At 41.2% G+C, this 13,341-nt stretch overlaps 1 protein-coding gene across 5 annotated transcripts in view; it reads right to left on the bottom strand.

Moving 5' to 3' along the window:
- The window catches only part of TP53BP1 (tumor protein p53 binding protein 1), a 68,111-nt gene extending 62,500 nt beyond the window's left edge, over nt 1-5,611 (bottom strand). For all 5 annotated transcript variants that reach the window (XM_010836143.1, XM_010836142.1, XM_010836144.1 and 2 more), the window contains exons 1-4: nt 5,494-5,611; nt 4,739-4,923; nt 4,437-4,530; nt 4,123-4,207 (exon numbers count right to left, since the gene is read on the bottom strand). In XM_010836143.1, coding sequence (XP_010834445.1) covers nt 4,123-4,207; nt 4,437-4,530; nt 4,739-4,923; nt 5,494-5,500 — 371 coding nt within the window. In that variant the 5' untranslated portion in view covers nt 5,501-5,611. The remainder of the gene's footprint in view (nt 1-4,122; nt 4,208-4,436; nt 4,531-4,738; nt 4,924-5,493) is intronic.
- Between the last annotated feature and the right edge of the window lie 7,730 nt (nt 5,612-13,341).

Genomic DNA, 13,341 nt, shown 5'->3' on the forward strand with positions numbered 1-13,341 from the left:
GTTAAAAGCATTTAACAGACCTCATCAAAATTAAAAACATGCTCCATGAAAAAAACCTCTTAATGAAAAGACAAGCCAGAGAGAAAATATTTGCAAACCACATATCCTACAAAGAACTAGCACACAGAATATTAGAATTCTCAAAACACAATAAAATAAAACCCAATTACAAAATAGGCAAAAGATATGAACAGACATTTCCTTGAAGAGGATGTACAGATGCAAAGAAGCATGTGAATGTTCAACATCATTAGCCACTGCTGCTGCTGCTGCTGCTAAGTCGCTCAGTCGTGTCTGACTCCTAGCGACCCCATGGACTGCAGCTCACCAGGCTCCTCCGCCCATGGGACTTTCCAGGCAAGAGTACTGGAGTGGGGTGCCATTGCCTTCTCTGCATTAGCCACTAAGGAAATGCAAATTAAGACCACAATGAAGGCTTCCCTGGTGGCTCAGTGGTAAAGAATCCACCTGCCAATACAGGAGACACAGGTTCAATCCCTGATCCGGGAAGATCCCACATGCCTCGAAGCAAATAAGGCCCTGTTGCCACAACTACTGACCCTGTGCTCTAGAGCTCTGGAACCACAACTACTGAAGCCTGCGCGCCTAGAGTCCAGGCTCTGCAGCAAGAGAAGCCACTCTGCAACGAGAAGCCCACTCACTGCAACTAGAGAAAAGCCTGCACAGCAACAAAGACCCAGCACAGCCAAAAATAAGTAAATAAATAAAATTGTTAAAACACACACACACACACACACACAAACAAAATGAGATATCACCACACACTATCAGAATGGCTAAAACAAAAGAGGGACAACACTTATCAGAATGCCTGAAAGAGTGACAACACCAAATGCTGCTGAGAATGGACAGAAATTGGACGTCCAATGCCAATGGGACTGTAAAATGATACAAGCGCTCTAGAAAACAGATCAGCATTTCTTAAAAAAAAACCTAAACATGCAACTACCATGTGACTTAGCAACTGTCCCCCTGGCCATTTATCCTAGAGATATGAAGACTTATAAAAACCTGTAGGCAAATGTTCATAGCAGCTTTATTCATGCTAGCCAAAAACTAGAATCAACCCAGATTTCCATCAACAGGTAAATGGTTAAACAAATTGTGGTACATCCATACCAGGGAACACTACTCAGCAATAAAACAAACCACTGATACATGCAACAACTCAGATAGATCTCTAGTACGCAGTTTGAAAAAATCCAACCTTCAAAAACTATATACTATATGATCTTATTTACATAAGATTTTAAGTGACAAAACTTTACCAATAGAGGATGGTCTTTAATTTTTTTGGCTGCTCCTTGCAGCATGTAGGATCTCAGTTTCCCGATCAGGGATCAAACTTGTAGCCCCAGGATTGAAAGCATGGCGTTTTAACCACTGGACCACCAGGGAAGTCCCAAGGATGGTGCTAACTACTGGTTGCCGGGGGTTCACGTGCAGGTGAAGGGGATGGATGTGGTTGTAAAAGGGCAACACTAGAGCTCCCTGTGGTGTTGGAACTGTTTGCATCTTGGTCACAATGGTGGATAAACCTACACAGACAATTGAGCAGTATACAAATTACACACACAAGTACAAGTAGAACTAGAGAACTCTGAATCATTTCATTGAATTTTAGCAATGCTGATATTCTGGTTGTGAAATTATACTATAGTTCTGCAAAATGATACCATTGGGGAAAACTGGGAAAAGTATACAAAAAATCTCTGTGCCATTTCTTACAAAAGCATGTGAATCTATAATCATCCCGGGACGTCTCTGGTGGTCCAATGGCTATGACTCCACACTCTCAATGCAGCGGACCCAGGTCCAATCCTTGGTCAGGGAACTGGATCCCACAAGCTGCAACTGAGAGTTTGCACACCACAACTAAAGATCCCGCACACCACCACAAAAATCGAAGATGCTGTGTGCCACAGCCCTGACGAAACCAAGATCCAGCATGTCCAAATAAATAAAAATAAATATTCATCATCATCTCAATTTTTTAAGCATTTAACAGAAATAAAAATATCTTCAGCATATTTTACAACGCTTCATGTTTAGGACCAAAGGCTTACATCAGCAAGACAACTGATAAAGAGAGGAAGATCTTTTGGAATTTTATGATGTATAAAACTCACAAGCAGCTTTTCAAAATGTCTGCTGTAACGAATAAAGACAACATAAAGAGATCAGTACACATGTGTTTTCTAGAGCTTTCAGTGTTTTGGAATCAACCCCATATTCTTTGCAGTTTCGTGGCCTTTTCACATGCTGTTCCCTCTTTTTGGAAAGTTCCTCCTCCCACATGCCACACTTCTCCCCTTCCCTTCAACTATGCCTAACAAATTCGTATTTATAATTTACATCATCTTCTCAAAAAGGTTTTCCCTTATCCCCCAGATTAGGTCATATATCCTATTTTTCCCCTGTTTACAATGATCACAATTTTCACTGAATAACTATTTATGTAATTATTCAACATATGTCTCTATTAAAGTGTAAACTCCATGATGGCAAAGATGATTTAAAACACCCGCCACAGTGCTTGCACGTTTACTGAATGTAAGCATTCAAGTTTTTTTTCTTTTTTAAAGAAAGAGCAACGTGTTCATGCAAAAATGGAAAAGAAGTAGCATGAGAATTCTCAAAACAGTACCATCCATTTATAACAACGGGTACGCACGCATTCTGTCCCCAGTGGTTCAAACCCGGGTCCTGAGCCACAAAAACATAGATAAGCCTGGCACGTGGATCCTAAAGAGGTATCAGAAAAACTTAAACGCCTACAAAAAGCAAAGAAAGGTAACATAAATGATTGAAGTGGTTGGGTTTAAGAACAAAAGCACAAGCCCTAGGAAAATGAAAAAAAAGAACAGCTGGCCTCAGTGTCCAGGTACAACAGTGAGTTACAGGCACTATGACAGACCACAGCACTCATGTCCCATCTAAGCAGAGATTGGCTGCTACTCACAGCTCTAGCCAACTGTTGCCAATAATACAGCAGTTGCGTTACTTCTGAACTAGTAATCCCAGAAACGGGAAACTGAAGTTCCATGTGAAATTTCCCTATTTTTAAATTCTATCAATTAATTCAAATATATTTTAACAACCATGTATGGGCCAACTAGAACCCACCTGCAGGCCAAAGTAACTCCACCAATTTGCGGATTGATCTAAAGTGTCCAATTGATGATTTGAAAGAAAAATTTTAAATGCAAACACAGAGTATTAAATAGAACACATACACACAAAAAATATTTATTTTTGAGATAAAAATCGTAGCCTTTCACCCCAAACTAACATTCTCTTAACAACCTCCCTTTTCTATTCCACCACTCTAAAACTCTTGCATTCTTCCTTGATCTTAGAAGAATTTGGGCGCTGAATAATCATAAAGAAAGAGAGGCACTTGAGTTACAAGGACTCAAAACCCAGGTCTGCCACTTACTAGCAATATATTCTAGTGTAAGGTTTTTAACTTCTTTGCCCATCACTCCCCCCTACTAAGTAACATAAATGATTGAAGTGGTTGGGTCTAAGAACAAAAGCATTCAGTAACAGAAGTAATGCAATGTGTTCATTATACAACTCTTTAAGGATGAAATTAAATGGCAGTATATATCAAACATCCAGACTAGTACCCAACAGAGAGGATAAATTCACAAATGGGCAATGTTAAAGATTTACAACAGACAAAGTAAAAAGTGAATACTGTTAAGACTATGAATTAAACATTCTTGAGTCTAAAACTGGTGAAGATTCTTTGGTTGGTAGGTAGAAACCATTCCTAACTTTTGATAATATATCTTAATTTTTTTATTATTTTTCCTATTAATAAGTCATATCCAAGCTAAGAATGAGGAATTCTTATTTTGTTTCACACGCACAAAACAGATCACAATTTGAATAATATAGGTGCAAAAAAGTTGCTACCTTCGCAAAAGAGATTCCAGCTTAAGTACCAATAGAATGCTAGTTAAAACAATCCTCAAATCAAATTTCCTGCTCCACAAAAATAAATCCTTTTATCCTTAGGGCAAGACAACAGGCACAGATAAAAGAACTGATCCATTAATGCATTTAAATAAATTCCTCCAAACACTAATATACCTGCTTTTCCTATTTGGCTGAGGTAACTGTTCAATGACCTGACTGATGGAACCACGTGTGTCCAAATGAGAAGAATCCAGAGAGTCTGAAAAAAATAACTGGATATTAGCACAAAAGGCATTCACCACCAAACTTTAATACTAATTCAGGAATGTGGACAATACCAATCTAATCAGCTGTATTAGAAAACCAACCTTGTGTGTACCTACTACACACCAGACACTGAGCTAGACTTCCTTACACACCTCACCACAATTACATAATATTTAAATCTACCCAACTCCAATATGAGCACCCTTGCAAAGGGATCTCACCTGCGGCTTTGTTTTCTTTCAGATGCTCATTGAAGCCACTCTTACTGTCTCCTTGTTCTTCTTCAGCTGTTTGCTCAGTATTGGACTCAACATCCTAAAAAATACACATGCACAATATACCCACTATATATGAGATAATCCAAAATGAGATATATTTTTATGAAAATATAGATTTCATTTTCCAACCAACTTTACCCAAAAGATAGTGATCTCCTAAGTACTTACATTTGCAGGCTGGTCTAGATTAGGGGTGGGGTGGGGTGGGAATCTACTCAATCATTTCCAAGCAACCTATCACTCACCAACACAGGGTTCTCTTTGTGCGTCTGAAGATTAGGAAGGTGTCGAGCTAGCACACTGAAGTGAGAACCAGAATCATCTTCTAGAACCTGGCTTTCAGGCTGAGAATCTTCAATTATCAGGCAAGGAGTGTCTTGCTGAGAGAAATCTGAATCCAACTGACTTCCAGTAGGGTCCATCTGCTCCCCTGGAATGGAATAACAAAAGATCAGTTCCGTGTAACCTACTAGCCTTCCTCACGCAGTCTGAGCTTAAAATAATGAGGCAGTTAAGTACGAGACTTGGAAAGGGGGACGAGTGTAGGACTCTTCCTATTACAACATTGTACATAAGCACTTTCCTGTCATACCTGCCACGGCCCGATTTCCTCTTGCTTACAATCAGCCTGCCTACCCTTCTCTCCCCTTCCATCACCTTCGCGTAGACACCCTTTCCCCTCCTTCCTAACCTCTACTCTCCCCGCCCCTTTTTTCCATCCCCCACAACTCTCCCTACGTCCTTCAGGCGCCTCTACCGCTCCCCAAAAAGCATCTTTGGAAAACCTCTGATCGTCTGAACCCCTACAGCCGTTCCTGCTTCCTCACGACCACCCGGGTCTTCCTAGCGAGTGCTACCCCACCCCCTCCTTGGGGCCCTCCAACCCTTCCCCCGTCACCGCCGCCATGCTTGCCACCCCGCCCCCTCCGGTTTGCCACCCCTTCAGACGCGAAGCCCAAGCCTTCAGAGCCGACTACTCCCCCTTTTCCCCACACAGTACCAGGCATCCCGGCGGGAGGTCCCTCGCTCTCGTCCTAGAGGTTTCCCCACGCTCCCCAGGTCCCTCCAGCTCTATCCCCAGGTCGCCGCTGTAGCCACCGCCGCTACCAGCCGCGAACTCCCCCTTTCCCGTCGCGTCACGCAGCATCGGCTCGCTCATTCGCTGCTGCTGCCCGCCACTCAAGAAAGGCTGTGGGTAACTGGCGACTGAGTCGGAGTGCCCCGCCCCACGTAAGAAAAAGGAACACGGCGGCGTGTTTCCATGGCAGCCTGGACTTTGCAGGCCCTCCCTCTAGTATAGCTGGAGAATGACAGTATCCTTGAACCGAAGGGACCTTGAGAGGGCATGAAATATAGTCCGATGCCTCTCCAGGACGGTTGTCTGTACCACTGCTCAGACATAAGAGAAAAGACAATTTTTTTTTTTATTGTTCATGCACCATAAGGCCCTACTCTCACCCTCTTGCGTGGAAAAGGTTTCCTGGTTTTCTAATAAAAGGGCAAAGAAGGATGGCTAGAATTTCAGAGCTAGTGAAACTGAAGAGAGAGAGGACTCTTCGGGGTTTGCCAGGTCAACCAGGATCCCCTTCTTAGGCCTCTACTTGAATTCAAGGGCACACATTAAATACGTCTCCACCAGTTCTTTTTTTTCCTATTTACATTGTCTGAGGGCCCTGGTAAGCCATATTTTCCCCCCATTGCCCTTTCCAGTCTGGAACATAGTTCAAGCTTCATATTTGCTTATCGGTGACCTATCTTTTATGGAATTGCAGCCTACAGAGACCATGGCCCCAGACATTTTTTGCACCTCCGTTTGAGATAACTGAGCACAGTAACTGTCGGTGATGAAGAGAACAGCTGCTGCTCTTTAACTAAATGACCTCAAAGATCCCTCCAAGCCCTGAGAGTCTATTATCCTAATTATGGTGCTAGGGTCTTATAGAGGGTGTGGCAGCTGTGACTTGTATTATTGAAGGAGGTCCCATGAGGAATATATTGTTTTGGGGAGGGTATTTTTGTTTTCTGTTTTTAATTTAAAAGGTGGTTGGATCTGAGATGGAATTCTAGCCAGAGCAGCTGTCAATAGGGAAAGCACCCAGCACTCTGCCAGGCATATACATAGTAGGTATTCAATAGGAAGTAGTTTTCTCTCTCTCTACCCCAGACTCAGAATGACTTAAGCACAGTCCAACCATGATTCTCTAATTCTGGAAAATACCCAACACTTGATATAGGCTAAGCTGAAGTGGAGCTTCGTATCAACCAATCTTCTCCCTCCTGTTATAAATTACATTGATCGTATTTTCCAAACAAAAATCAAAGCATGTCATCTGAGTATATGTTACTTGTGGGAACAAAAGGACAGACTCTTTGAAATGAAACTGTCCTGAAAAATCTAGAATCTACTGTTGCTATAACTAGAATATAATTAGGGTCCCCAGAATGTTTTATTAGTGGAACAAAAATGGAAAGGAGCATACAGAGACATATCCCACTTCTTAATCCTCAAATCCTTTATAACTGACTCCTGTCTTCCCTCCTACTCCTAGTGTAGCAGAAGACCAGTGACCAAATAAATGCAGTCCTACAAGAACCAGGTAAGGTCAATATTGACTACACTAGATAGACAAAGTGAATTCATCTGCTTGATTTGAGAGGACACAATCATGTCCTGTTGTATGCAAATTTTGACCTTGATTCCCATAAAAATTCTCCATAGTCACTATATTTTGGGTCTTTTCTGTCCTGCTGTTGCATCTTCCATCTCCAAGCAGAACATAAATAGGTAGACTTTCTTGATTATTTGACAAACAACTGTATGTGTTTATCAAAACTTACAAAACTGTACTAAAAAGGGTAAATTAAACTTCAATAAGCATGGCTTCCCAGGTGCCCCAGTGGTAAAGAATTTGCCTGCCAATGAAGGAGATGCAAGAGATATGGGTTTGATCCCTGGAGAAGGAAATGGAACCCCACTCCAGTATTCTTGCCCAGAAAACTCCATGAACAAGGAGCCTCCTGGGCTACACCCCATGTGGTTGCAAAGAGTGGTTGTGTTCAGTTAACACAACTGAGCACAAACGTGGCTAAAAATAGATAAATAAATGAGCCTGAGCCATTCCCATTACTAAATAAAACAAGACCTTTTTTAAAAAGAACTGTGAATTCCTTGTTAAGCAGGATGATAATTAAATTAATCATTAAATTTCCCAAAGAGATCAGAAAATGCAGGCAGGATGATTACCCACTGAGGCTGTGATTGATCACAGTTTGGTGATCTAAAGGCCTTTACTGACTCTTAGACTGCAAAGGACCATCAGCATATCTGCCTGTCTACAGGTGCATCTTTACCTAAGCCACCCCCAAGAAATCTAATCTACCTCTAAAGTTCTCCCAGACAAGAAAATTCCATCAAACCGCATGTTAACTCACTTTGAAGTTTAACAAACCTCATTGTCAGAAATTTTTCTTCTAATCATATAATCTAAACTCTTTATTCTAGAATTTAGAGCCATTTTCACTCATATTGTCCTTAATTGGTAATTTTAAAACCTGGACAAATTCTCCTAAGACTAGGATCATCTCAGCTGTCCCAATAATTCTATCAATCAAACAATGAACATAAATGCTACATAATGAGCTCGATAGTCTTTTCCTGAGGTCTCCTCACAGACTTCTCTAAGCAAAAGAACCCTAGATGGTTTAATACTACCTCACAGACACTATTCACCAGCCTTTATATTTGCTTCATGGTTTTCCCTGAAGCTCAGCAGCAGAGAACTTTACTGAAGATGAGTAAATTTAATGATAAACTAAAACATACCCCTTTTAAGCTGCAATATTAAATTATTACAAACTTAAATTTAACATGTAATTGATTCTGACCTCTAGGCTGTCTTCTGTTGCATGTGGACCTATACAATCATACCCAGGCATAGACCAATAGTATTGATATAATTAATAACTGTATTACAGTTTTACTGTGTGTCAGGCATGTACTCTGTTTTACATTCATTATCTCACTCAAAATTAGAGAGATAACATAATTTGCACGATGTCTCATAATCTGTGAGAACCCAGTCTAACCTCAGAGGTTTTATATATCTGATTTACATATATATATTTTATATATATGTCTCATTTATATATACATGATTGAGGAGGAACACTTAACAGAGGAATGGCAAAAGAGTTGACAAAAAACTTTCTCATTTTAGAATGTATTTTTGAGTATAAATATGGGTGTCCCTAGTGTCCTAGAAATTCATAATAATTAAAATAATATCAAGAGAAAAATAATACGGAGAAAAATGAAAAGTTGTCAACTTCCCACTCTTATGAAGAAATTAAGTCAATAAAGAGGTGATGATCAAAATGTGAAAGCAAATTGCCTAAAGTAGTCAATAATTGCCTCTGATATATTAACTTCTTAACACCAGGCTGATATGCTTAGTGCTATGCTATGCTATGCTAAGTCACTTCAGTCGTGTCCGACTCTGTGTGACCCCATAGACGGCAGCCCACCAGGCTTCCCCGTCCCTGGGATTCTCCAGTAGGGCCCTGCAACCCCTGCAGTGGAAGCAATCTTAACTGGTCTGTATCATCTCTACAGAAAGTCCTCCTGTTAATTTTAAGGAAGATTTTTTTTTAAGTTTAGACCAGCAGAAAAGTTACAAAAAGAGTATAATTGAAAAACAACAGTATAATGATCTCTCAGAAACCCTTTCACCTAGATTCACATGTTGTTAATATTTTACCACATGGCTATTTATCTTTTTAATTGTGGTAAAATATGCATAGCATGAAATTTACCACTTTAACCACTTTTAAAGGTACAGTTTAGTGACATTAAGTACACTGATGTATTTAGCCTCCCAAACTGAAACTCTTATCCGTCCAACACTTATTTCCCCCTTCCCCTCTCCCTTCAGCTCTCGGCAACCACCATTCTACTTTCTGTCTCTATGAATCTGACTACTCTAGGTACCTCATACAAATGGAATCATACAATATTTGTCTTTTTCTGTCTTATTTCACTTAGCAAAATATCCTCAATGTATATCCATGTTGTAATTTTAACAGCAGGTGTTAGAATTTCCTTCCTTATTAAGCCTGAATAATATTCTATTGTAGGTATGTATCACATTTTATCGTCCTTGTTCATTTTAAGCCACTTTTCAAACTTTTCCAGAACTCCAACTTTGCCACACCCAAGTACAGATGATGCCCTGAAGGCATGTTAGCAGACTCCCACCAAGGCAGCCACCTCTTTCAGGTTGCTAATTTTCCTGCTGACCAGTTAGCTGTAGGCCCTCTTACTGGCCTGAGTCTCTCAAACACACAATATTAAGCACAATTGTGACTTCAGAATTAGCTGCAATTTCCTCCCTTCCACCTTTTCAAATGTTTAACCCAAACTGCTTAATTCCACCAGAAGCTGCTTACCTGGAAACAGAGAGGTAGCTGTGGGAAACAAGAAGCTGTGGGATGAGGGGGGAACGAAATAGAATCCTCGCCTATTTGAACACTGACAGGGCTTGCCATGCTCCCTTCTCTGGCTTATTCCCTCTCCTTATAGAAATATTCAAATCACCACATCCTGGAAGCACCTCCCCTCTACTCTTCTATCAAGCTCTGGACTTTTCCTCTCTCCTTTCCCTCCAATCTCCACTTTCTCCATACTTATAACTCCATAATCCTTTACAATCTGGGTTTAATCCCCACAAATCTAGTGCCTGGAACAAAGCAGTTACTCTAAAACTGTGAACAACTGATTCTGAAATTTTCTTGTCAAGTCACCTCATTAGCTTTGGTCTCTATCATGTTTGATGGTGTTGCTGATTCCCTTCTCTCATCCTGTAACCTAAATGCAAACTAACAACGGATGGATGGATAATTTTTAAAAAAAAGTGAGGTAGACAGAGAGAGAGAATGCAATACTACTCAGCCATTAAAGAAAAAATGCAATCTTGCCATTTATGACAACATGGATAGACCTTGAGGGTATTATGATAAATGAAGTAAGTCAGATGGAGAAAGACAAATATTATATGATTTTAGTCATATGTGGGACAAATAAAAAATAAGTGAACAAATGAACAAATCAAACAAACACGTGAATACAGAGAACAGAATAGTGGTCATCACAGGGGAAGGGATTGGGTGAAGACAAAGTGGCTAAGAGGGTCAACTCTATAATGATAGATGGAAACTAGGCTCCCCTGGTGGCTCAGACAGTGAAGAATCTGCCTGCAATGCGGGAGAACTGGGTTCAATCCCTGGGTTGGGAAGATCCCTGGAGGAGGCCATGGCAACCCACTTCAGTATTCTTGCCTGGAGAACCGCCATGGACAGAGGAGCCCAGGAAATAGTCTCTGTTCATGAGATTTCCCAGGCAAGAATACTGGAGTGGGTTGCCATGCCCTCCTCCAGGGGATCTTTCCAACCCAGGGATTGAACCCAGGTCTCTCACATTGCAGGCAGATTCTTTACCATCTGAGCCACCAGGGAAACCCAAAGAAATTAACTATTTTCAAAATTAAGTCACTGTAGCAAAAACTGAAGCCCCAAAATGGAAGAATGCTAAATGTTGTCTTATCCTAAAGAGCTCAATAACTATAAGACACAATAAAAGTGCTGTAGGAATGCATGCTGCTGCTGCTGCTGCTAAGTCACTTCAGTCGTGTCCGACTCTGTGTGACCCCAGAGACAGCAGCCCACCAGCCTCCCCCGTCCCTGGGATTCTCCAGGCAAGAACACTGGAGTGGCTTGCCATTTCCTTCTCCAATGCATGAAAGTGAAAAGTGAAAGTGAAGTCACTCAGTTGTGTCCGACTCCTAGCGACCCCATGGACTGCAGCCCACCAGGCTCCTCCGTTCATGGGATTTTCCAGGCAAGAGTACTGGAGTGGGGTGCCATTGCCTTCTCCGATAGGAATGCATAGGAGGGAAAACTCAAAAGAAAGAATTTTAGTCATGTGGTTATAATGAATATTTAGTGAGTATTTACTGTATTCTAGGAGCCTGGCAGGCTATGGTCCATGGGGTTGCAGAGTCAGACATGACTGAAGCGACTCAGCACACACACACAAGCTCTGTTTACTCTCCCTCCTTGCTTTATCTCATCCAGTCTCATACTGTAACTACCATTTATATACCAATGACTCCCAAGTTTATATCTCCAGCCTAGACCTCTTTCTCAAATCCTGAACCTACACCTAACAGCCTATTCAATATCTCCATTTAGATTCCAACTGACATCTCAAACTCGACATGCTAAAAACTGAATTATTTGGGTTGCTTCCATGTCTTTACTATTGTAAATCGTGCTGCAGTGGACGTTGAGGTGCACGTGTCTTTCTGAATTCCAGTTTTGTGCAGATATATGCCCAGGAGTGAGACTGCAGGATCATATGGCAACTCTATTTTTAGTTTTTTGAGGAAACTCCATACTGTTTTTCATAGTGGCTTTGACACTTTACATTTCCACCAACAGTGTAGGACGGTTCCCTTTTCTCCACGCCCTCTCCAGCAATAAATGCCCAATCTTTTCAACTATATCTCCACCCACTTATGCCCAAATGATCATTTATAAGAAAATCCCAGATATCATAAAATTTCATGCATAAATATTTATATGGGTGTTACAGAGAATCTTTTAAACATAACAATTAACACACCTAAAGAAAATTAACAGTAACTTTGTAATGTTATCAAATATATAGTGTTTAACTTTCTCCAATTGTTCATAATTTTACAGTTCCAAACAAGATTTGTGCATTGCATTTGGATGACACTACCTTCAGTTCAGTTCAGTCACTCAGTCGTGTCCGACTCTTTGCGACCCCATGAATCCCAGCACGCCAGGCCTCCCTGTCCATCACCAACTCCCGGAGTTTACCCAGACTCATGTCCATCGAGTCAGTGATGCCATCCAGCCATCTCATCCTCTGTCGTCCCCTTCTCCTCCTGCCCCCAATCCCTCCCAGCATCAGTCTTTTCCAATGAGTCAACTCTTCGCATGAGGTGGCCAAACTACTGGAGTTTCAGCTTTAGCATCAGTCCTTCCAAAGAAATCCCAGGGCTGATCTCCTTTAGAATGGACTGGTTGGATCTCCTTGCAGTCCAAGGGACCCTCAAAAGTCTTCTCCAACACCACAGTTCAAAAGCATCAATTCTTCGGCGCTCAGCCTTCTTCACAGTCCAACTCTCACAGCCATACATGACCACTGGAAAAACCATAGCCTTGACTAGACGAACCTTTGTTGGCAAAGGAATGTCTCTGCTTTTGAATATGGCTATCTAGGTTGGTCATAACTTTCCTTCCAAGGAGTAAGCGTCTTTTAATTTCATGGCTGCAGTCACCATCTGCAGTGATTTTGGAGCCCAAAAAAATAAAGTCAGACACTGTTTCCACTGTTTCCCCATCTATTTCCCATGAAGTGATGGGACCAGATGCCATGATCTTCGTTTTCTGAATGTTGAGCTTTAAGCCAACTTTTTCACTCTCATCTTTCACTTTCATCAAGAGGCTTTTTAGTTCCTCTTCACTTTCTCCCATAAGGGTGGTGTCATCTGCATATCTGAGGTTATTGATATTTCTGCCAGCAATCTTGATTCCAGCTTGTGCTTCTTCCAGTCCAGCCTTTCTCATGATGTACTCTGCATAGAAGTTAAATAAGCAGGGTGACAATATACAGCCTTGACATACTCCTTTTCCTATTTGGAACCAGTCTGTTGTTCCATGTCCAGTTCTAACTGTTGCTTCCTGACCTGCATACAGATTTCTCAAGAGGCAGATCAGGTGGTCTGGTATTCCCATCTCTTTCAGAATTTTCCACAGTTCATTG

This window comes from Bison bison, unplaced genomic scaffold (assembly GCF_000754665.1).
Source record: "Bison bison bison isolate TAMUID 2011002044 unplaced genomic scaffold, Bison_UMD1.0 scf7180017864061, whole genome shotgun sequence".
Taxonomy (NCBI): Eukaryota; Metazoa; Chordata; class Mammalia; order Artiodactyla; family Bovidae; genus Bison; species Bison bison.